This window comes from Micromys minutus (genome assembly GCF_963924665.1).
Source record: "Micromys minutus genome assembly, chromosome: 12".
NCBI lineage: Eukaryota > Metazoa > Chordata > Mammalia > Rodentia > Muridae > Micromys > Micromys minutus.
The window spans coordinates 5,445,481-5,470,127 of record NC_137981.1 but is presented as its reverse complement, the minus strand read 5'-3'; the positions used below and the strand labels follow the sequence as shown (position 1 = coordinate 5,470,127).

Here is a 24,647-nt window from a genome sequence, read left to right as displayed (position 1 = left end):
AACTCTCTACTGCCTCCAGTGAATTGGAGCCTGTAAAGACGATGTTCAATAAGTTTTCCAATAACAAGAAAGGCTGCTTTCTACTGTGAAATGTGAGTACATAATTGTTATTATTTTGTTATTCAATGTTTCCCAAAATCCTGTGCATTAAATAATTAGTTCTCATAGTAGCTATTAGAGGAGATAATGGATAGGACATATGGCCTTATGAGTTGTCCTTAGAACAGCAGGGGAATGTGTCCTTCAAGGGGATTGTGGGATCCTGAGCCCTCACTATTTTGTTTTCTGGCCATAAGATAAGCAGTTTGCTGTACTACGAGCTCCTAACTATCGCAGGCTGGCACTCCTACCTGAAGCTTAAGAATAGTAAGGCTATCTAATTATAAGCTACAATTCTAAAACCATAAACCTCCCAAATCCTTTTACCTATGTAAGTTAATTTTCCCGGATGTTTTTTTTTATCAGAATATAAATGCAAATAATGTAATTATTAAGAGAAAAAGCAAATAAGACATTTTAGATGAAGATCATTTCAGAAAAAAGATGGTTTTTAAGTAAATACCCATAAGAACCCATAAATTGGGAAATGTATTTATTTTCCTCTCTAGGTCATATTAGGACATGTAACATAAGGTTATATTGATTTCACCAGTCTGAATTATCAAACCATTGCCAAGGAGAAAGGAATGTTTGGTGGGGTGAGTTAGGGAATGATGGGAAGGTGGGGGGGGAGAGTAGAGAGTACAGAGCAGAGAACGACAGAGAGACAGAGAAGGGGGGGAAGGGAGCTTCACTGTAACTAGTTTAATGCTCAGGCTGCTTTATAATAAGGAAACAATGCATCTCAAGAAAGCACAAATCATACCATCTAAATGGCTACCGAAAGCAATGGCTGCCTAACTCAATCTACAATGCTGGAACTACACGGACACAGTAGCTCTCACTGTTCTTTTCTGGGTCTCATGGGATTCCTACCCATCCTTTCTTCTGTTGTCAAAATGGGTTCTACCAGATCTTGAGCTACTTTTCCATGCCAGGCACAGGAATCAGTAGGCATTGTGTTTTCTGTTGTAGCTCCAAGAGATCTGGATGATAGCAAATGTGACTGACTGCCTTTCATGCACCAGCCTCAGAGGCGTAGGTGACTCAAATCCCATCAGTCACTAGGCAAAGAGGGCATAAGGGACAGATATTGTTTGAAAAAGACAGCAACTTACAATGAGTGGACCCCGGTTGTTTTCTCGGTATTTGTTCTGGAAGAAAATGTACACGACAGTGGCAGCCAGGGAGTAGAGAAAGGCGAACACAGCCACAGTGACAAAGAATTCTGCTGAAGATGAGGAGTCTCCAACCAGCGCCAGCTTCTGCCGTTCCTTTCCCTCACAGGTGGGCACTTCAAAGGTTACCTGGTGCAGCCTGAAACCATCAGAGGCGAGAAGACACTTGACATGCTGTACAAGTTAAATGCCCATTGTCACATCTGTTAACTCATCCAGTGAAGGATGTGTGAGTCAATTTACAGACTCTAGCTTGACCTACGGAAACAAATACCACAGAGGTGGTAATTCATCCTGCAGAGGTGAGAAGGGGAGAGATAGAAATAAGCACAGCAGTTGGCTGAGACTTTAGAAAGTGACCCAGAAGCCTTCGGTGCAGTCTGTGTCTAGCCTCTTTCCTCCGTGAGTTAAACCTTATCTTCCTGCCCCACACATAGCCTGCTTAACTTGCCACAGTCATACCAAGCAAGGTGTAATCTTTCTGCGAATCTTCCGTGGACTCTTCTACCCATGCCTGCCCCCTCAGTCTTGGGATATCGCATCCTCCCTGGGGAACCTCCTGCGACCACTCACTGTTGTGGTTTCTTTTTTTTTTGACGTGTTATTGTACTTCTTCTTTTTAAGAGTATTTGAAATTACAATATAGTTACATTTATTCCAGCCTTGTGAATCTCATCAAGCTTCTTTATAACATTTGTGGTGTTTGTTAGCAGGTGACAAAGAATTCTGCTGAGGATGAGAAGTCTCCAACCAGTGCCAACTTCTACTATTCCTTTCCTACTTAGATAATTCATTTGTTCGGGTTTGTTTTTCCATGTCTGTACTGCTTCCTCGTTCATGACTTCCAGTCTCTGTGGTACTGTGGATTTTGGTTTCCTTTTTTCTGTGTAATCCAAAGCTGGCCTTTATTAGACATTTTGTACTTGAATAAGTGAATGATGTCTTTGTTCTGCCTGGTCCTAACTTGACGAACCTTTGAGACTTAGGCTGTGAGCTCCCCATGGGGAGCATCCAGCAGCGCATAGTCCATGATAGAGACCAATGAAATGCTTGTGCAACACTGTCTGCTCTACTACAGATACACAGGAAGTCATCTTTACCCATATTATAAGGGTGTGAGCTGGAATGAAGTGGTCACTGTCATTTGTTACAGGAAACAAGATTCTTCAGTAATGTGTTACAGCTTTGATAGAAAAGGCATCCTGATAGCCAGGAGCCAAAGGATGCAAAGTCACCTCCCAACAAAGCTCACATGAGAGATTTATTGGAAGGAAAAGCACGGGAGGGTGGCTGTCTCGCTTAGGTAAGAAGCAGCAAAGAACTGAGAGGAACAAAGGGTTTATATGGGTTTCTTAAGGGATTGGCGTGGAGCTTTCTAGGGTAGCCTGGCATCTGAGGAATTATATGGCCTGATATTGTGGCATTGTCAGGGATCGGTGGGATTTTTTTTTTTTTTTCTGGTAGGATAGGGTCTGGATAATTTTCCACATTGAGGGGGCTGGGAAGGCTGTTACAGCCATTAAAAAGAAGCTGATACTGGGTGGGGTCTGAATGCTGGAGCTCCTCAGGCAGGGGACAGGGGGGGGGGGGCTGGCAACTTGTGTGCCTTGAGTGGTTTCAAAGTTCACAAAGGGAATGTCTGCCCACCCAGGTTGAGCTGACCCTGTATCAGTAACAACGCAAACACGTGTAAATTGACATTAACAAGCTTGTCACTGGAGTCTCACTTGGAAACCTACCTGTGGGAGTAACAGTGTTCCTGCTGCTATTCCCAACTCATGCTTAGGGAGGACTTTATTTACTGAGGTAAATGCAAATAACCCTTTCAAAGTGTTCACCATGTATGCATCCCACCAGTTCATACAGTAACACTGATCATGAAATAATACTAATAGCAGCAGAGCTAGTATGACAAACATTTGTTTTGAACACGTTATTTAATTTAATTCCCACAAAAAAACTATATAAATGTGGTTCTTTTTTTTTCTTTTCTTTACTTCTCATGAACAAATAAATTAAAATTTAAAAAGATCTCATAATTTGTCTTGAAACACCCAGTTAGCTTTGGTGGGCCAGGGGTTAAATCCACATCTGACTTCAGACTCTTTTGAAACATCTACATTAACTTGTTTATGCTAGCTAATCAAGGTGTCACACAGAATAAATGCTATCAGAATGAATCCCAAGAGCCACTGTCATGAGAATTTTCAGGAACTCCTACTAGACCTACTGAACGCTCTAGAAGCGAAGCTCCATTAGTAGCAGGAGGAGGGAAATCGTTAAGCTGTCAATTTCATAAAGGCATGTTTATATACACTGGTGCTCATCTTGCATGTATGTCTGTGTGACATGGGTGTTAGTTACTCTGGAACCAGAATTACAGACAGTTGTAAACTGCTGTTTAGGTGCTGGGAATTGAACCCGGGTCTTTTGGAAGAGCAGAGAGTCTTTTAATTCTCGACTTAGGAAGCAGCTTGCATGGCCCACTTGATTTTGTGGAAGGACTGTTCTTCTTTTCAGACAGGTTACACTGTAACACGACACAGGCATCAGGAACACTAGTTCTGGTGATTGGGTCAGATTTTCTTTAATAAGCTGATCTGTGGGAATGTGGGGAAAACAAACTAGACTGAAATGGTGATCATATTCATTCTGAAGCAGATGGTCTCATAGCATGGTCTACCATTAGTCCCTTTCTTTACTCTGTCATTTATTGAATATGATTTTGATAAGTAACTGTTTCACACAATGAGTAAGTGCTGGGCATGGAATGGAAAATGAAAAGGGATGGTTTCTGCTCAGGTTGAAGTTCAGCTAGTGAGGAAGGTGGATTTCTAGGAGAATCCTTGCCTATACTTTCCAGAGGGGAGTCAAGGGAAGTTTTTCTCTGGGATGTACCCTTAGCTTCAGAAACAGCTTCAGAAATGACCAGACATTCTCCAGATCAAAAACCAAAAAGGAAAAATGAGATCCTACTTCATGTCCATGCAGATGGCTAATTTCTGAAAGGATTATAAGGACAGTAAATGATGACAAGATGGAGGGAGGTGGCAGTTTCTTTCACTGCTGTAAATGTAGCCTGCAACAGCCACTTTTGAAAGCTGTGGCAGTTCTTCAACTGGGGAAACTGAGTTACCAGAGGTTCCAGAAACCCTACTCCTGAATATGTATGAAAGAGAAATTATAACATATGTTCACCCAGAAACTAGCATAAGAATACTCATGCACCATTTTTCTTAATGAGAAAAGTGGAAACCACCCAAATGTTCATAAACTGAGAAATGAATAAAGCATTGTATGGAATGGTTTATGGTTTGTCAATAAAAGTAATCAAGTTTTTATGCTTGACATGACATAGAAAACCTTGGAAGTATGTTGCTAATTGAAAGAAGTCATGTGTAAGAAGCCAAATACAGTGTGCGTTCATTTATACAAAACATTCAGAATAAACAAATGCATGCAGCGAAATCCCAGCTTCATGTTTCACTGTAGCTGGCAGTGGGAGACTTTGCATGGTGATTAAGTATCTCAAGGTTTCTTTATGGAGTGATAAAGCAGTTCAGAATCAACAGCTGTGATAGGTACACACAACTCAGCCATGGGGAGACTAATATTATATTAACACACTACACTCTTTAAATTCTGAATTGGGGCAATGGCTCAGCAGTCAACAATACTTGCTGCTCTTGCAGCGGATTAAGGTTTGGTTCACAGCACCCATATACCAACTCACAACCCTCAGTAATTCCAATTCTAGGGTATAAACCAATGTCCTTTGGCCTCTGAGGACACCAGGCATCCATGTGTTACACAGATATGTAGGTGAAAAACATATATACAAAAATAAAATAAAGATAATAATAAAAATGGTGAGTACCTTGGTAAGTGAATTAAAATTTAAAAATGCTACAAAATAGAAATGAACATTTGTCAAACCCTTGCATGGGTCAGAGCCCAATACACTGAGGGAATGCAGTGTGGGTAGAAATGCATTGTGGGTGTGAATGCAGAGTGGGTGGGAATGCAGTGTGGGTGGGAGTGCAGTGTAGGTGGGAATGCAGTGTGGGTGGGAGTGCAGTGTAGGTGGGAATGCAGTGTGGGTGAGAATGCAGTGTAGGTGGGAATGCAGTGTAGGTGGGAATGCAGTGTGGGTGTGAATGCAGAGTGGGTGGGGATGCTGTGTGGGTGGGGATGCAGTGTGGGTGTGAATGCAGTGTAGGTGGGAATGCAGTGTGTGTGTGAATGCAGAGTGGGTGGGGATGCAGTATGGGTGGGAATGCAGTGTGGGTGGGAATGCAGTGTGGGTAGGAATACAGTGTAGGTGGGAATGCAGTGTGGGTGGGAATGCAGTGTAGGTGGGAATGCAGTGTGGGTGGGAATGCATTGTGGGTGTGAATGCAGAGTGGGTATGAATGCAGTGTAGGTGGGAATGCAGTGTGGGTGTAAATGCAGTGTGGGTGGGAATGCAGTGTAGGTGGGAATGCTGTGTGGGTGGGAATGCAGTGTAGGTGGGAATGCAGTGTAGGTGGGAATGCAGTGTAGGTGGGAATGCAGTGTAGGTGTGAATGCAGTGTGGGTGGGAATGAAGTGTAGGTGGGAATGCAGTGTGGGTGGGAATGCAGTGTAGGCGGGAATGCAGTATAGGTGTGAATGCAGTGTAGGTGGGAATGCTGTGTAGGTGGGAATGCAGTGTAGGTGGGAATGCAGTGTAGGTGGGAATGCAGTGTAGGTGGGAATACAGTGTCAGTGGGGATGCAGTGTGGGTGGGAATGCAGTGTGGCTGAGAATGCAGTGTAGGTGGGAATGCAGTGTGAGTATGAATGCAGTGTGGCTATGAATGCAGTTCGGGTGGGGTGTGGAATGCAGTGTGGATACAGGAAACATTTAGATGGTGAGCAAGGAGATGGATGGTGCTTAAAGAGAAAAAGAAGTATCCAGAAACCTCTACTTCAGGTGTGGCTGGGGCTGTGAGAATCTTGCTATAGATGTTGGCTTTAATTTAGACATTAGCAATATTTTCTTAGGGTAAGCAGAATATAAAACAAACCCAAACCCCAATGTAAGCAAAATCATTGTCCATTGATGTTATTATTTCAATACATGCCAGGATATCCTCCAAGGTCAGCATATCTCTGTGAAGCTAGTTCCTGCTGTTCAAGTACAGCAACTGGGGCATGTTAGCAGAGGCCAGAGCTTTAGAGGAAGGGCATGACTGAATCAACAGTGCTCTCTGCACCTTCTGTTGAATAGCGTTATCTCCATTGCTGATTCATCAGGTTCATTTAACAGAATTGGTAACTGTGCCCACCTGTATAAATAAATAAAATCAAATTTAAACTCTCCTATAGCTATCAGCACCAATGGCAGATGGTGGAGTGTTTGTGAAATGAGGAAAAAGAGAAGTGAAAGCTAAATTTTAGATGAGCTTGATCTGAAGAAAGGAGTGAAGATAATTTATGAAGGATGATGTCAGCTAAAAGTTGCTAGAGCATAATTCATCCATGCATTTGAATATCGCATCATGATTGTCTGGTCAACCCAACACAAACTAGAATCATCTGGAAGGAGGAACCACAGTTGAGAATATACCTCCATTAGCTTGGCCTATAGACCAGTCTGTACAGCATTCTCTTGATGAATGGTTGATGTGGGAAGGTGTAGCCCACTGGGAGTGGTGCAAAGCTGGGACAGGCTGAGAAAGCCTTGGGAAACAAACTGGTAAGCAAATGTCTGCTCACGGTTTTTATTCAAGTTCCTGCCACCAGGTCCCTGATGAATTCCTTCCCTGACTTTCTGAGCTGTAATAAATAAAGACGAAATAAATCTTTTTCTTCCCAAGTTGATTTTGATTTTGGTCATGCTGCTTAATAATCACATCAATAGAAACCTTACTAAGACAATGGTGTATATCACTGTACACACCTACATCTAACCCCACAAGCATGCACGGGTTCTTTTAAGCAATGTGTATGTGTGTGTGTGTGTGTGTGTGTGTGTGTGTGTGTGTGTAGGTAGGTAGATAGGTATACCTACATCTTTGTGTGTATTGTTGAAAAAGAGAGGTTACATTTAACATATATTTTGTAGCTGCAGTAATTTTAAGAGCAAACATCATTAATTTAGAAGCTAAATGAGGGACAAAAGCTGTTCTCTTGGAGATAGAGACTGCCTGCTGTGAGTCTGGAAGCTGCGGGGGGTCTACCTCTGATCTTGTGAAGGAGTGAGGAAGTGATTGCTGAGGTTGCAAAAGGCACCAAATCCAATTTGTTGATTTTAAATGTACAGCTCCCTCATTCCCTTCTTGGTTGACCTGACCCAATCAAGGGGTAATTGAATTCTGCTGGGTTTTACTGCATTTTGTCTGTCAATAAAAGACTTCCATTTAGAGTAGTTTTTCTTTAAAAAATTACCAGTATACCCAGGGAACTATTAAAACAGACCATAGCTTTCCTGGGTATAAAGGGGTCACCATGAATGCAGTTTTGAGTTTTGTTTGGAAGGACTGGAAGAGTATTAAATGAAACTATCTCTTCAGTGGTCTGTAGAAGGGAAAGCTGGTATTGCTTTATTCGTAGTGGTGTTCATGGGATGGGGAAATTGCTCAGTAGATAATATTTGCCATGCAAACATGAGGGCCAGAGTTCAGATTAACAGCCCTCATACAAAATACTGGGCTCTCAGTCCAACTGAAAATTCCTTCTTAACAAAGGGTGAAGAGTAATTGAGGAAGACTCCTAACATCAATCTTGGGCTACTACTTGCATATGTAGAAACTTGTATATACACCTGACACATACATCCAATTTGTGGACCCCTGCATGTGAACATATATACAAAAATACAGATGTAACATATGTATGTAAAAACAACAGTATTTGTAATAACAACCAATGACGTTTTCCACATCCAGTATGCTTTATGCTGGACTTGTGTCTAACTTAGGTCTCTTAGGAAAGCATTCCTATATTCTCTGTTGCACAGATGGGAAAATGGAGTCTTGAAGTATGTAGGGAGCAAGGAGGAGCCCGTGTGTCTCCTACATGGCACAGATGATTCTCAGTTGCAAGTAGATCAAAAGACTATTGGAAGACTGATACCAGTTTCTGACTCTGCATGAAACCCTTAAGCAAACTTAAATTTCAAGCTGAATGCTTATGTTAAAATAAGCAAGGCAGCTGGCCCACACTAGCTCATTCAATGACAAATGACTTATCTAATAGTCAGAGTTTGTGTATATTACGACGGTATTCATTCTGCTACCACACTGAAGTGCATATATTACACAATATATTCCCAGCCATGATAGTTGGAACTGTGCACACTGACCAATATAACAACACAAGAAGCTTCCCACTTCCCAAATATTACTAAGGTTTATTCTGATCTGAAATCCTAAGAGACGGGTTCTGTATAGAAAGTGAGACACTGTAATTTCTAGCACAGGCCTCTCTCTAAATAACAATGAGCCACCATGGCTCTGATAAGGTCTTTGTGTTCAGTGAAGTGTGTTTGGTCAGGTTGGGCGCAAATAGGTTTAAGGTCCTACCAGTCCATGGGTGAGTGTCTTAGTGGAAGATAGTGAACCACAGTCACAGGGATGTGGTATAGCCCAGGGCAAAGTGGAAGATGGGGAGTCAAGCTACTATAACCACGTTTCCTAGACACAGGGCGACAGAGGACCAATGACAGACCACAGCTCCCACAGTTCTTTGGCCTGACTCTTTCTTACTTTTGATTCAGAAGACAGGGGCTCTGCTCTACTGCTTTTTGTTTGTTTGTTTTTGTTTTTCTTCTATCTCCCTAGCTTGCTGGGTTCTGGTTTTAGAAGAACTTTCTTTCCTCTTGACAGCCGTATTTGTGTATGTGTGTGATTAGATATTTCTGCTGCATTTGCATACACACATATCTTACTCAGCAAATATGATTCACTTAATAAATTACTACCATCCCAGAGTGGGGTCACATACTCTTTCACATATTACATCTCTATTCTTTCTCCCAAGTATTTCTCCCCAACTCACAGACTGGGTTAGAGCTCAGTCATTGTGGGAGATTAGTCAGAAATCGTCTTTGTGCTAACATATAGATGAACCCAGACTCCCTGACCCCCAGCTTTGAGTTGTTTTCCCTTGTTTCAGAGTCCATCTCTAAGTTTTAAACCAGTGCAGTCCATGTGATCCTCAACTCTGTTCATTCATGGGGATGCGGGGAACACATGCACCAGTCATGAGAGATACCAGGACAGAGATTCAGCAACTTCCAGGGAATGGGATGAAGATAGTCTAGAAGGTTGGGAAGAACAAACCTCTGCCTGCTCTCTTAGATTTTCTTATTGTGTCCAAAGGATTGCATTTTGTTCTGCTATTTAAGAAGCTGCTACTGCTAGATGCCAATCTCCAGTGGACATTTATTGAGCCCAAATTATGCCAGGCACGGTACCAGTTGCTTTATATATTGTTTCATGTAAATCTGAAGTATTGATATCAACTTTCAGGTTGTCCCATAGTCCCTTCACTAACAAATGGGGAGACATACTGACAGGGTGGTCTCAGGAAAGTTAGGAGACTGTGGCCATCTCAAGACAGACTGGTGCAATACTATCTTTCATGCTGCTTACACACCAAAAGGCCTTATTTTGATGCTGTTTCCAAAGTCTGAAGAAAATGCCTCTTTCTAAGCACTTTTGGCTGTGGTCTGTTTGGGCTGGAAATGGCAGGACAGTACAGGCAAGTCTGAGCACAGACCTGGGAAATATGCCCACCGCGAAGAGAACTGAAAACGCTCTAGAACTGGGCTCAGGTAGCTTAAGACAGAAGAATCTCTCCTGCTTTCATAAAGGATGGAAACCAGGTATTTGAGTGCAAGTCTTCTGTACTGACATGAACACCAGGGTACCTAAGGAACTTTGAGGAAGAAAAGTCAGTGCCAGGCTCTCTGCAGTATCTAAGCAGGCGGAACCTGAAGCAGCTCAGTAGCCCCGCCCTTCGAGGAGAGCCTGGGGTAAGGTTCTCACCGAGGTCAAAGTAAATGGCACTGGGATGATGTCTTTCAGCCAATCTGCTCGACCTTAACAGCAAAGTCAGCTTCTTCACCTTCATAACACAGTTTAGGCAGACAGAATCTGATGAACACGTGGTTTGATCCTAACCTTGATTAAATCCAAAGCAGTCTGATCCCCAAGGTTCGTAACAACAGTGTTTATTCATTAGAAACTCGTTCTTCCAGGAGAAAAAGAGTAAAAGACAAAGTGCTCATCTTTAACTTGCTTGTCCCTGATTCACTTATGCAAGAACTGTGTTCCAGTTTATTGTCACTGTAGAAGGGACTTTTTGTTACTTTTTGTCCTCCCACAGGAAACTGAACGAGATGTAGGAAAATGTAATCAAGGTTACTGCAAACAATATTCCTTTCTGCATGATTAATTGTATTCATACGTGTGAGGCTGGATAACTGCTGCTCCAGTCCCAAGCTCCCAGAACAGAAAGCCCATCTTTTCATCAAAAGATATTGTGTTGGTAACAAAGAACCCTATTTTACTGCACAACACACAAACGTTTATATATACACATACACATTCACACACATGCACATTTCTGCATTTGCATTATGTAGAGAACAATGTCAAAATCAAAACAGAAGCCTGCAGGTGATTAAAAATGAATGGTTCTGCAGAGGCAGGGGCACGACCAGAATCCTGCATGTGAATAAAAAGAAATCGTTCTGCAGAGACAGGGGCATGACCAGGAGTTGCACTGAGAACAGTAAAGCTACAATACCCTTATATGATTCACAATGAGGTACCTCTGAGCTCACCAGCTATGACTTATTCATTTTGATTTCTTCAAATAGAATCTGAGTAATAGAAAATTCAGATGGCCCTTCTATTTCCAAAGTAAATAGATAATAAGGTTACCCATTTATCTGAAGTAAAATCCATCTTTTGTTGGTCCTGTCTGGTTTTTTGCCTAAGTAAGCTGTGAGAAAAAAAGTTCCAGAGACGTTTAAAAGAATCCTGGATGTTCAGTTGAAAATTTGAATATATCCTCATTTTATTTGGTTGGTAAATAAAGGTTTTGTGAGTAAAGCATCCAAAGAGCTTGACTAAAATGTATTTGCAACATTCAAAAATGCAATACTGTAATAAGGAAGCATGCAAAGTCTGCCATCTGACATTTTATTTAAATCGTGTAAGGTGATTTGATTCATCAGTTCTGTGAAAAGTGCAGATATGTTTAAAGAAAAAAGTACAGTGATTCACTTTCAATGATCGGCCTAAAATATTAAATACAAAGCATCATTAACCTACCTGTTGTGTATATATGTGTGTGAATGCACATGTACATGGCTAAGTGGGTAGACCAGATGTGAGTCTTGGGTGACATCCTCAGGAACACCATCCACCTTGTTTTGAGACCAGGTCTCTCACTTGTTCAGAACTTGCCAGTTCGGCCAGGTTGGCTCGACAGTGAGCCCCAAGGATTGGCTTGTCTCTGCCCTGCTCTCTCGGGCATCTGCCTGCCTCTGCCTAGTACTAGACTTAAAAGTAAGTGTCACCACATCCAGCTATTCCACATGAATTCTGGAGATTGATCTCGGGTCTGGAGCTATCTAAGCATATGTACGTTCATTATATAATGATATGGCAAAACATACCTTACCTTTAAAGAAAAACATGTCATATTTTAAGAGTTGTAAGGATGCATACACACACACACACACACACACACACACACACATGATACATGATACATGAGTTACAATGTTATAAGGATGTCTTGCAGAGAGCTACATGATGAAGATTATATAACAATTCCCCAAATACTTCATTGGTGAACATTTTGAATATTTATACTAATTTTCTAGGTTCATGCTATATAATTATTGATATATCAGATGGTCATCAAGTTTCTAACTCTCCCAAATGCTGAAAACCTTTATTATTTGCTGGGTAGTAGCTAATGGAAATAAGACCTGTATTTTAAAGAGTTCTTCACCATGCTACTATTAACTTTATCCACTTTGATCCCCAGGTTTACATGGGGACAAGATTCAAGCACTGGTCTAGTCAATGACATATTATTTCCAAAACACCAGTGCACTTCCATCTCTAACACCTAGGGTGTTTGTTTCTATATTTCTGCCCATTGTAAAGCTATATTTTAAAAACATTTTCATCAACATGAAAGACAATGTAAATATTATCTACCAGCCATTAGCTTATGACAAGGGTCATGTCTCTTTTGTTTACTCATTGGCTCGTTTGCTTGGGAGCCGAGACTCATACCCAGAGCCCTATGTGCTCTAGTGTCAATTCTTCATCCACAGCACTTCATCACTAAAGTTCTGATGTTCTCAGAAGGAAGAGAAGTACCAGCCTTACGGTGCCTTTTCATCAGTCTCAGGTGCGCAGAGGGGAACAGTGTAACCTAAGACTTGATATTCTATTGATGTTTAATATATAAAATATTGTAATTCTAAAGTAAGTGGAAAGTGTTGTTAATATAGTTAATTTTTAAAATACAAATGCTTTTGTAAAGTTTCAAAGATCTAATATCTTCTTATATTCAGGGTGGTACCCAAAACTATTAACACAGCTTACAAGAAAATATTTAATTTAAATTATTAAATTTAATTAAAATGTTAAATTTAAATTATTTTTGCCTACTTCTTTGCTATAGTCATGCCCAGTAGCTTTTTTTCTTTTCCTAGAAAATAATAACTCACTCTCAAAACATCTGGTTCCCTTGAACTCCTTCCATGTCCAGCTTCCTGTCTTTGTTCCGGTCTCAGGTCTAATGTATCCCTATCGGAGAGCTCTATTTTGGTCACCCAGGCTAAAGAACACATCTCTGCTGTGGGCACATTCCAGTATGTCATCATGCTTTATAACATTCATTGCCATGTCCCTGTCTAAGTAAACCCTAATGACTGTGAATATGTGTTTTACCTCTCTCTCCCACTAGACTAAGAGCAGGACATGGAACATGGATCCTGTTTTCTACGTCTTCATTAAAAAGAACCTAGTCATTTAAGTGTGTGGTGAATAGTCAATAAACATTTGTTAAGAGAGGAAGGAAGGAAAGAAGGGAGGGAGTTCATTAAATTCTTAAAAGGTCTATTTGTCTGAAACTAAATTCTGCTCTTGTAGAAAGTAGTGCCTATATGTTCTACCCAAAGAAAGCAGGACTTGGAGGCAAAGAGACTTGATCAAAGTCATACAGTGGAATATGTACACTTTCAGCTTCCTGCTATGGGTTCACTGGGTCTTCTCCCACTACATTTTCTGTTAGGAGAAATCCCTACTGGTCTAGAGAGAAGACACAACGACAAGAAGTAGAAGGTAGAATCATCTACACCCTGAGTTGGTGCCACTGCTGGAAAAGCTTCTCAGGAACCTGCCCTACAGACCTTCTCAGTGAGACATGCTCACGGATGCTGCTGCCATACTGGGCATTATATGAAGAATTACAGATTTCATCATAAGCAGAGATTTCTGCTATCAGAGTCTTTGTTCTATGGCAAGGAGGTATCTGGATGATCTATTTCAAAAGACAGCAGTCAATGTTGTAGAGACTTTATAGGGCTTATGCCAGCCTAGGGGTCCCTGAGGGGCCTTAATCTTAGTTGAAGTATAGAGCAAACTTTAGTGTCAAATATAAGTCTGAGAAACTGTTATACTTGACACTAAACTTTGTACTTCAACTAAATATCAGGTCCCTTGAGGGATCCCAAGGTTAACTTAAGACCTATAAAGTCTCCATCTTAACACTGACTGCTCTGGACCTGGAGGTAAAATATGTGAAATCCATGTTAGAAAGGGGACCCTGGGTTTCCATAGGAAAATTGTCATTGTTGATGGTCACAGTAACAGAGATGGCCAGTGGGCATTTTTACTGTGCTCTGTTCTGCTCTGTGCCTTGAATGTTGTACTGTCTATATCCTTATGACAGCCTTGAGAAGAAAATCATTGTCCTTGTTCTACAAATGAGGACACTTAAAGCTGAGAACACAAGCTTCCTCCTACATCTGTCACATGTACAGATGCTCTCTCAGGTCAGATGCTGTTGAATTTCTTCTCAGACTTCCATCTGAGCAACTTTAAAAAAAATTATTTTATTGGATATTCTCTGTATTTACGTTTCAAATGTTATCCCATCCCCTTACACTTGTTTTCACAAAGGTGCAACCTCTCCCAATAACGCTCTCCACCTCAGTGCCTTGGCATCCCCTACACTAGGAAAACACTCCTTCACTGGACCAAAGGCCTCTTCACCGTTGATGCCAGACAAAGCCATCCTCTGATACATATGCAACTAGAGCCATGGGTCTCTCCATGAATGCTCAGTGGTTGGTGTTTTAGACTATGGGAATTGTGAAGGATTTGGTTGGTTGATAATGTTGATTTTCCTATGAGGTTGCAAACCCTTTCAGCTCCTTCAGTCTTTTCTCTAGCACCTTCATTGGGATCCCCATGTTCAGTCGGATGGTTAGCTGCAAGCATCCTCAGCTGTATCTGAATGACTCTGGCTGAGTCTCTAAGGAGGTATCCATATCTGGTTCCCGCCAATAAATATTCTTGGCATCAGCAATAGTGCTTGGGTTTGGTGACTGCATATGGGGTGGATCTGCAGGTGAGTCATCCTCTGAATGATCTTTTCTTCAATCCCCGCTTTTTTGTTTGACCTTGTATTTCCTCCCATGAGTGCTTGGTTCTACCTTCTAAGAAGGACTGAGGCATCCACAGTCTGGCCTTCCTTATTTTTTGAGCTTCATAATGTCTGTGAATTGTTTCTTGGGTATTTAGAACTTTGGGGGGCTAGTATCTGCTTATCAGTGAGTGCATAGCATGTGTGTTCTTTTGTGACAGGGTTACCTGATAGATTCTTGTTCCATCTATTTGCCTAGGAATTTCAGAAAGTCATTGCTTCTAATACTGAGCCAGTTTCTTATACACTATGTGGTGAGGGGGTTTGCAGACTTTCAGAATACTAGATGCATGAAAAATTGGTTTGCTAAGAATCCAGTGGCTCATCAGAAAGACACAGTGTATTCAGAACACTCAAAGTAATTATCACCACAGCTGTTATGCCAGTGTATGAGGCAGAGGCCTTCAATTGCAAGGCCAGAAAAATGCATGTGTGTATGTGTGTGTGTGTGTGTGTGTGTGTTGGTGTGTGCACACATTTGATCATGAGCCTGTGTGCCTGTATTAGAGTTTTTTCCCTAAAGTTTTTAATGGAATTGTTCTGGAAAAGCAAACAGCATCAGCAAAAGTACTACTTATTTAAGAAGAAATGGTTTTCTTGTTAATTTAGTTGTAGTTGAAACTGATCTAGAGGTTCTGGGAGATACCCATATTTCCCCTATAACATATCTTCTCCTTGAAAAGGTTTTTAGGTGATTGATACTATTCTCATGGCTACAGAAGGAAAATTGGTCTTGAGAGTAGGACTTACTTTGCCTTCCAAGCTGCTCAGGGAAAGAGACACTCTGACTCTCTGTCCTCATCAGCTCTAGAGTTGGCATATTCTATAGTTGTTCTCTGTTCTGTGCTGTTAGGTCTCAGTCTACCACTTTCATTATATCCAAACCAGTGTGTTGTACTTCTGCCTCTAATTGAATAGTCTCAATTTAAAATCCTCAATAGAAGGCAGTTTAATATAACAGCTAGCAAGAATATGATTGGGAAAACTTTGGAGGTCTTCTCAGAGCACTGATGCTAGTCTGTAGGAGACCATCAAAAATTGCTTTAAGAAAGGAAAACAGGAAAATAAAGGAAGAAATAGTATCAGTCATTGGAAAGGTCCCCCTAAAACATAACAATATGTTTATAAGCAGCCCCCTTTTCTTATAGTTTAAAGTTTATCTTCTGAAATTTTTTTCCTATTAATTCACAGAATATTTAAGCAGAAAAAAAAAAAAAAAAAAAAAAAAAAAAAAAAAAAAAAAAAACCTCAAGTACCTGAGAGTTAAAACTCAAAGCCAAACAAATGTAAACATATAGCACAGATAAGTGTTCTAAATATTTTAAGGCTCAACAACTGTCTTTAGCTTCCTAGAAATGGGTAATTCCAAGAATGGTTCAGAAACTTCTAGGGATGTCCCTATCCTGGGAACCACGGGAAAACACCATTTTTCTAACATTACTAGGATGCTATTTGCTGGGTTCACCTTCATTCTGAAGTGGACAGTGGCATAATAAAGGAAAGATGTAAAGTGAGATTCATCCATTTTCCACAATCGCCGGTATGATGTGTGCCTGCATGTTCTCACATGTGATGATTCCCAATGTGCTAAGTATCCATGAATGTCGTCTATATGCACAAGATGTATTATGTGACCCTCAATCATGTCTTTAGAATGTGTAGGAGCCTGAAGACTTGAGATTTGAGAACTGCAACTTCCTTCGAGTCATTTCACTTTCCTGATGCCCACTTTTTGGCGTTTGGGTGATGTGCCCTGACTCAGCATTTACAAGGCTTTCATTTCACCATGTGGAGATGTGTCTTTTCCAGAGTATCACTACATGTGAGTCAATCACACTACTCAAATGTTCTACCACAATCCTTTGAGAATAAACCAGCTGCTTGTCCTTGGTACAAACAGTAAAAGACTCTGAGAAATCACTAGCAGGTGAGCTGGTAGTTGCTCCCTGGTCCAAAAGTAGGAAACTTTATCTCTGGTTGCAAATGTTCCCTTACCTCTCCAGCATCACATGCGGGATGTGAGGTTAGAATTAGATGTTGCATCATGACCCTCATCATTGCTGAAGAGGAGGCACAGACGGAAGCTCGGAGATTTGGGATCTCCCATGAGAGCATAGAAGAACCCACCGTACAGTATGTTGCTAATGTTTGTTCTTACCTGCACATAATCCCTTCCTGAGGTTATTTGAGTTTTCAAGTTGGAACAGCAGCAGTAGATTTGATCAATTATCATATTTTAACCATTGGGCTTAAGCATCTAAAGATATACACACAGGATCCCGCTACAAGGCAATGAGGCAAAAAAATAAAGGAAACATGGAGAAAAAAGAAAAATATTCTAATTCCTTTGTTATGTCCACAAAATATAACATAACACTTTCCTCATGGCAAGTGTTCAAGATATTTCTTTTCTGAATTGACTTTGACCTAGCTTCCTCTCAAGTTAATTCACACAAGTAACATTTAATCTGAACAAGTATCAGCTCCAGAAATCCTCATGGTTTTATTGCAATATCAGATGAAGTACTCCTTTCTCTTTGCTTGCCCGTAGCTTCTTGTGCCTACATTGTGCCCTTTCTCTAGTGCTTCCTTCCTTGTCATAGCAAATGCTTTCTTGACAGGGCAATTGTTTTACAGGAGGCTGCTGGATATATTTCATGGCTCAAAACAATGCCTTTTTGAAATTATTTTTAGCTTTACATTTTTATGTTTAGATTGCATAAGATCCTAAATCTTGAGAAAGAAATTTCACATGTGCACAGTCTGTGCCAACATTTATATCCTAGATCCTGAGCCAAGAACTATGAACCAAAGTGGCTCAGGAGAGTGAGTAGGAAGAAAAGGACTAGAAAAGAAAGCTTCTACTGAGCAAGATCCAATACTCAGTAGATTTGGCACCTTTATTCAAGGTGAAAAATAACCCACTGTTAAGATTTCCATTTGAAATCCACATAAGCTTTCTAGAGTTCTAGCTATATGAGATTTCTAGCATGGGTAGAAATCTTTGGCCTAGTCACATCAGTAGGAAGATCATACAGAAAAATAATGGCCAGCACATTTGAAGTCTGGGTCTCAGGTTGATTGAATTTTCTAAAACTATGTTAAGAGAGTATGGGGAGCAAGAACTGAAATCAGTGGCAGTGGTGGCAGTGGGGGATGGGGTTCTGGGAGTGAGGGTACATCTCTGGAATGACCTAGAAACTTAGGACAGTAGAAAATTCCAGAAATCTGTGAGGGAGACCCTAAATAAGCTTTCTCTCTTGCCATGTTTGCCAACTAAATGAAGACTGCTCTCCTACAGAGACTGCTCCTGCTGAGAGTATCTGTCTCCTTGACTCAGCGATACCATAAACTCTGCTTCTTTGGTCATTTGGGTGTAGTAACCCCAACTCTTTGTTCAACTGAATACAATAACCTGACCCTTCTGTTCAGTCCTATATAATAAACACGCTGAGCTTCCCAGGCGCTGAAATTTCTCCAGTTGAGAGACTATATCACCCAGACTCAGTAGCTCTTCGTGTCTCTGTGTGTGTTCTCTCCATTCCCTTGCTGCTCCATTTACGTCCATTCCCGAAGTCATGCAGGAATGGGCAAGAGGCAAATATTGCTTCCAGCTCCACCAGAAAAATCCAAATTGGGTTCTGTGATCCTCTTAAAACCCATTACCAATGCTAAGAGAGGGCTGTGCTACTTAATAGGTGTTTGTGCAAGTGTGTGCATGTATGCTTGTGTGTGTGTGTGTGTCTTTAAACCAAAAAGATGTGGAACTTCATAAAAACTTCAGCAATATGGACCTGCTGTGGTCCTCTAGGAAAGCGATGAATACATCAAAGAACCTTAAAGCTAAGGGCTTAAATTTGCTGGGGGCATCCATAATCTTTAGTTCTTCAGTGCTTAGGAATAAATCCATAACTGTTAATCTTCACAAGTGTCCAAACTTGTGCATTTGCAAGTAGAGAAAGCTGCCTTGGTTGTCGGAGGGTCATTTCAATGAACTTAGAGTGTGGATGCTTAGACTAAGGTGGACGAGGAAAGTAGGGCAGGCCATCATGTGAACTTACTATAGAAACACAGATGTTTATTTTATTGGTATAAGAATAGTGAATACATAATTAATAATTACTGTATCAGATGTACTGCTATTCTTTTTTTAAAACGCATAGCCAGTGTTCTAATTCTTCAATGGCATTTTGAAGGAGATGTGAGTATTGTTTTTCTCTTAATAAAATTCAGAGGCTAATATACCAAGTAGATGGTGGAAACTTGACTGTAAATAGCTGAAAGGGAAACCAGGACAAAGTAAACTACGAATAAGGACGAGTTGTAAGAAGAAGAGCAATGATGGCCCAATATTTGAAAAATAACCAAGTGGATAATGTTACGGGAAAGATCCAGGGAGAAAATTTATTAAGAAAAGGACTTTAGCTTTTTACAGTCTGGCAAGATGGCGGGCGAAAAGACGGAGAAGCCTGATACAAAGAAGAATCCTGCGGTCAAGAAGGCTGGCGGGGATGCTCCTGCCTTCAAGGCCCCGCCCACTGGTGCAGCCAAAAAAGGTTAAAAAGTCCAATAAGGCAGCGAACCCCCACTGCAGCCGAAACCTTGTCCTGGTTAGAGGAATTGGCAGGTACTCCTGATCGGCTATGTAATCCAGAAAGGCCTTGTACAAAAGGAAATACTCAGCTGCCAAGACCAAGGTTGAATAAAAGAAGAAAAAGGAGAAGGTCTTTGTTACTGTCACAAAAACAGTTGGTGGGGACAAGAATGGTGGCACCCGGGTTGTGAAGCTTCGAAAATTTCCTAGGTATTATCCTACTGAAGATGGGCCTCGGAAGCTACTGAGCCATGGTAAGAAGTCAGCACGTGAGAAGGATGCGCTCCAGCATCGCTCCCGGGGCTGTCCTGATCATCCTCGCCGGGCGCCACAGGGGCAAGAGAGTGGTTTTCCTGAAGCAGCTGGGCAGTGGCTTGCTACTTGTGACTGGACCTCTTGCTCTCAACTGAGTTCCTCTGCGCAGAACACACCAGAAGTTTGTTATCGCCATCTCAACAAAAGTAGATATCAGCGAGGTTAAAATCCCCAAACACCTGACTGACGCTTACTCCAAGAAGAAGCAGCTGCGCAAGCCCAGGCATCGGGAGGGTGAGATCTTCGACACAGAGAAGGAGAAATACGAGATTACAGAACAGCCAAAGGCTAATCCGAAAACTGTGGACTCGCAGATCTTGCCAAAGGTTAAAGCCATTCCTCAGCTCCAGGGCTACCCGCGTTCTCAGTTCTCCCTGATGAACGGGATGTATCCTCACAAACTGGTGTTCTAAATTGCTAACAACTTAATTAAACAGCTTCATAGTTAAAAAAAAAAAAGTAAGAAAAGTACTTTAATGTTGATTAAATAGAAAAGTAGAGAAAAATCCTCCCATGGAGCTGGGGACCTGAAGGGCACAGATTACTCCTTGATGAGGAGCTACTAAAGCTTATAGAGTTGTCTTTCTTTAAGTGTATGGCTCCTGGTAGGTTGACTATGATCTAGTGGAGGGCCATACATTCAACAATCTACAGACAGTAGAAATTGGATTTGATTTTTTTTTTTTAAAGACAGGAGGTTAAGTGGATGGGAATCAAAATAGGCATGATCAAAATACACTGTATACAATTTTCAAAGAAGTAATGAAAATTTAAAGTTCTCAATAATTACTACTTGAGTGACTTTTTTTCCAGAAATTTTAGTGTTATATTCCACTGAAGTCTTAAGTCTTTCTTTTGACATCTTACAAAATTAATTTTTAAATCTGCACTTTAGTTAGATACAAGTTTGGAACATTTCTACATAAAAGCCTCCACTTATATTGGAAATCTTAGCTTGAGAAAATGAACCACAAACTGGGTTTATTTATAAAAGTTACCTCACAATTCCCTTGGTAGATCTTACTTTGATGTGGAATCATCCATCCATTGAATGACTGGTACTGACCACCCAACCAACATTTCAAAATAAAAGCTCAGAGCTACAGTGCAGTGTGTTGTTTTCACCAAAGTATTAGCTTCAAACTATCAAACAATCAACAGATGTCCTTATACAGCAGGAAAACAGAATTTTAAGGGAGAAAAGACCTTGACCTTCAACTCCACAAATGAGTCGACGAGGTCATGAGTCAGGATAGATGGGGTTTGTTTTTCTAAACTCCCAAGTTCTTGTACCTGTCATTATAACTTATCAACCACTTGCCAATTACAAAATAATTTGACAATCATTTATTAAAGACAGACTGATGCTCTAAGCAGTGAAAAAGAGGAATGGAACAAACACTGTACACAACTGGGGCTGACAGTAATGTCAGTCAACAGCAATGGTAAAAGTGTTGATTGGCTGCTCTACTCAGTGGTGTGAACTGACTCCTTCCTGCCTTTGCTCTTGCGTTTTGTTATTCGAGTGGTTCTGCCCCATGCATGTTCCCTCTGGGCTCAGTGAAGAGTTCTCCGAGGAGGAAGCCTTCTGCACTGCTGATGGCAGAGCTCAGGAAGCCAGTAACAGACAAAATCACAAAATCTTAATGCAGGCCTTATCTGGAAAATGGTGCAAAATCACTTTAATCAGTCAGAACAGGAGAGTTACTGGAGCCACTATGAAACTCAGAGGAAATGGCTGCTTGAAACTACTTCTCCTATGCCTTTGTTCTTCCTATAAATGCAATCTCTAAGAAGTCATTCTTTTCTTGATCTATTCAAAACACTGACTAAGTTTTTGTTTTTATCTGAGATGTTTTTCATCTGTTTAAATGTTTGAATTTGTGCATTGAAAAAGATTAACTACAATTACATTTGTATGTGTTGATGATTTTGGTCAGATGTTTTAAACCCCAGATTCTTAGGGTTCCAAGGCAAAGAAATGCGGATTAGGATTGACAATAGTGTGAACAAAATTTATTTACTAGAAGCTCTAATTTCTACGGTAACAAACCGCATGGCTCAACTGTTGATATCGCTGGCTTCACTTAGAACAAGGCTAGGTGTTCCAATGAATAGGTTAGGGTCTACCAATACAGGTAGTTAATTATGAAAGATGTTCAGTGCAGCAAAAATGAATCCTTGCTCTTTGGAAACTCAGTCTATCCTCAGACACTAGAGAATAAGGTGCTGGCTCACACTTACAATGTTACAACTCATTGCAGAACTGATTTCCACATATAATTTGAATGCAGCATTTGAAGATATTTAAGATTTAAATAAAAGATACTTCAGTCATTAGGAAGTACCAAGATGACATAGAATTTTTTAACAAGAACTGTTGTTTCGTTCATTTTCTATCTTTATTCGTTTACTTATTTTTTTTTTTTCTGCCATTAGAAATGCCAGAAATTGTTCCAGGCTTAAAATCACAGAAAAATAATGTAAGGAGTTCATACAACAGCAAATGTAGATATACAGTGATCATGGTGTGGGGTTTGAGGCTGTTCGACAGTGAAATCCCTGGATTATGTGGTTCAAGGTAAACATAACCCCATGTTTAGCACTTAGGGAAAATGCCTAATATTTCTTCAAAGTGGCTGTACTGTTTCACAGTCCCACTGAGTGTTAGGGAAAGCCCACTTTCCCACAATTTTACAACACTCCACATTTTCTCTTTTCCTCTTTTGCTGTTTAACAAGATCAAAACACAGTTTGTCTATTTATTATTTATTTCCTTTTGTCTCAGGTAGTCCAGGCTACCCTACTGTGAACATGATCTAAATCATAGCCAAGGGTGACCCTGAGCTTCTAATCCTTCTGCCACTAACTCCTGAGTCATGGGATTTTAGAATCCATTGCTCCGGTTGGCTCCATACTTGTACTTATAATGCATAATTTGCATGATTTAATGGCTGATGGTGATGAAAAACTTATGAACTGCTTTTCATGTTATCTTTATTTTTTTCTTTGAATGAATTTTTATTCATTTTAAAATTGAGTTTTAAATACTTTTTCGGTATTCTGGGCACCACACCAATTTCTTTGCAGACGTATGATTTAATTTTTTTCTCCCATTCCATGGGTTTTCTTCTAACTCTCTTAATAATGTTCTTGAAGAATACTTTTCAAAATTTAGATCCTAATTATACAGTTTTCCTATTGTTATTTCCATTTTTGAAAAAGCAGTGGATCAACCAATGTCGTAAAGATTTATTCCTGTTTTCCTAAGGGTTTTATAGATTTATCTTCTACTTTTTTTATGACCTATTTTGAGTTAGTTAGGTTTTTACTGTGGTTTGAATCAGAGAATCTAGCTTTATTCTTTATCTTGTTCATACTTAGGTATTTGAGAATAATTTATTAGTATTATTATCATCATCATCAGGACAATTTTAATATAAAGATTTATTGTCATTTAACCATAACACTGATTTATTTCTGTTTCTCATTTCATTATTCTAATTTTCTTTAAGTTTTTTAATGTTTCAAAAATACATTACTTCTATTAATAAGTACTATCAGAGGCAAGTAGAAAAAAATTAAAGAAAACATTTCCCACTGCATTATATCCTAATAAAACAATTGTAAACTGTTTTCAGAATCACTAGATGAATCTTTGTTCTTGCCCACAAAAATTCTATTAGAATTTATATTTTGGACTCCTGTCCCAGACACCGTCAGCCGCAGTGGCAGCTGGGCCTCGCTCCTCAACTTGCAAAACTGCATGGAGTTTCTGATTGCTATTTGCCAAAAGTACAGTAGGAAGGATGGAAACAGCGATCAGCTCTCCAAAACTGAGTTTCTTTCCTTCATGAGCACAGAGCTGGCCGCCTTCACAAAGAACCAGAAGGACCTCCGTGTTCTTAACCGCATGATGAAGAAGCTGGACCCCAACAGTGATGGGCAGCTAGATTTTCAAGAGTTTCTCAACCTTATCGACGGCATGCCATGAGTCATTCCTCCGGACTTCCCAGAAGCATGTCTAAACTTCTCTATTCCCTTCCAGCCACCAAGCCATCACCCCTCCCCCACTCCCACCTACACTGAGCCCACCACACCACACATGCAGTCCACGCCTGATAGCGAAAATAAAACAGTGCCATTTTTTTTAATATAAAAAAAGAAGTTATATTTTGGACTTGCAGTATGAAATGTATATTATACAGTAAAGGAAAGCCTGCTTATAGGGCTAAAGAGATAACTCAATGGATAAAGTGCTTGCTATGCAAGTGAGGAGTCTGAAGCTCAGATTTCTGGTACCCATATAAAATGCCACATGGGTGTCAGACCCTCATCAGATGTGAGCTGCCTTATGGGTACTGAGAATCCTAGATCCTCTGCAAGAACAAGAAGTGCTCTGAACCTCTCAGTTGACTCTCTAGCACAAATTCTCCCTTTGAATAGGACTTTGATTTTCTTCTGGGAAATCACATTTCTTGGGGAGGTTTATGCCTTTTCTAGAAGGGGCTGTTCCTTCGTCAAGCAATGAATGTATAACCCAATGTAGGTTGACCTGATTCTTAATTTCAATGAATGCTATAAAGATGGGATAGTAGTTTTATCCGATCCTGTTGAAGTTAATAGCTAGATTTGAGTTAATACCATTGTTTAGATCCTGCTGTAAATGTGCTTTGAACTGGCTCCTTCAGCCGCCCCTTCCATTATGTAGACTTCCCATAGCTTTCCAATGCATTTACTCTGTGCGTTGATTAT

General features: G+C 40.4%; 1 protein-coding gene and 1 pseudogene across 2 annotated transcripts in view; one reads left to right on the top strand and one right to left on the bottom strand.

Moving 5' to 3' along the window:
• Positions 1–24,647, bottom strand: part of SYNPR (synaptoporin) — a gene marked incomplete at both ends in the record, with an annotated part of 318,051 nt that overhangs the window by 52,859 nt on the left and 240,545 nt on the right. Inside the window, one exon of the mRNA XM_080925959.1 lies at positions 1,218–1,416. Coding sequence (XP_080782085.1) covers positions 1,218–1,416 — 199 coding nt within the window. The remainder of the gene's footprint in view (positions 1–1,217; positions 1,417–24,647) is intronic.
• Positions 19,428–20,305, top strand: LOC308427753 (large ribosomal subunit protein eL6-like; annotated as a pseudogene). Its single transcript has one exon. The product of its transcript is annotated as a large ribosomal subunit protein eL6-like (transcript).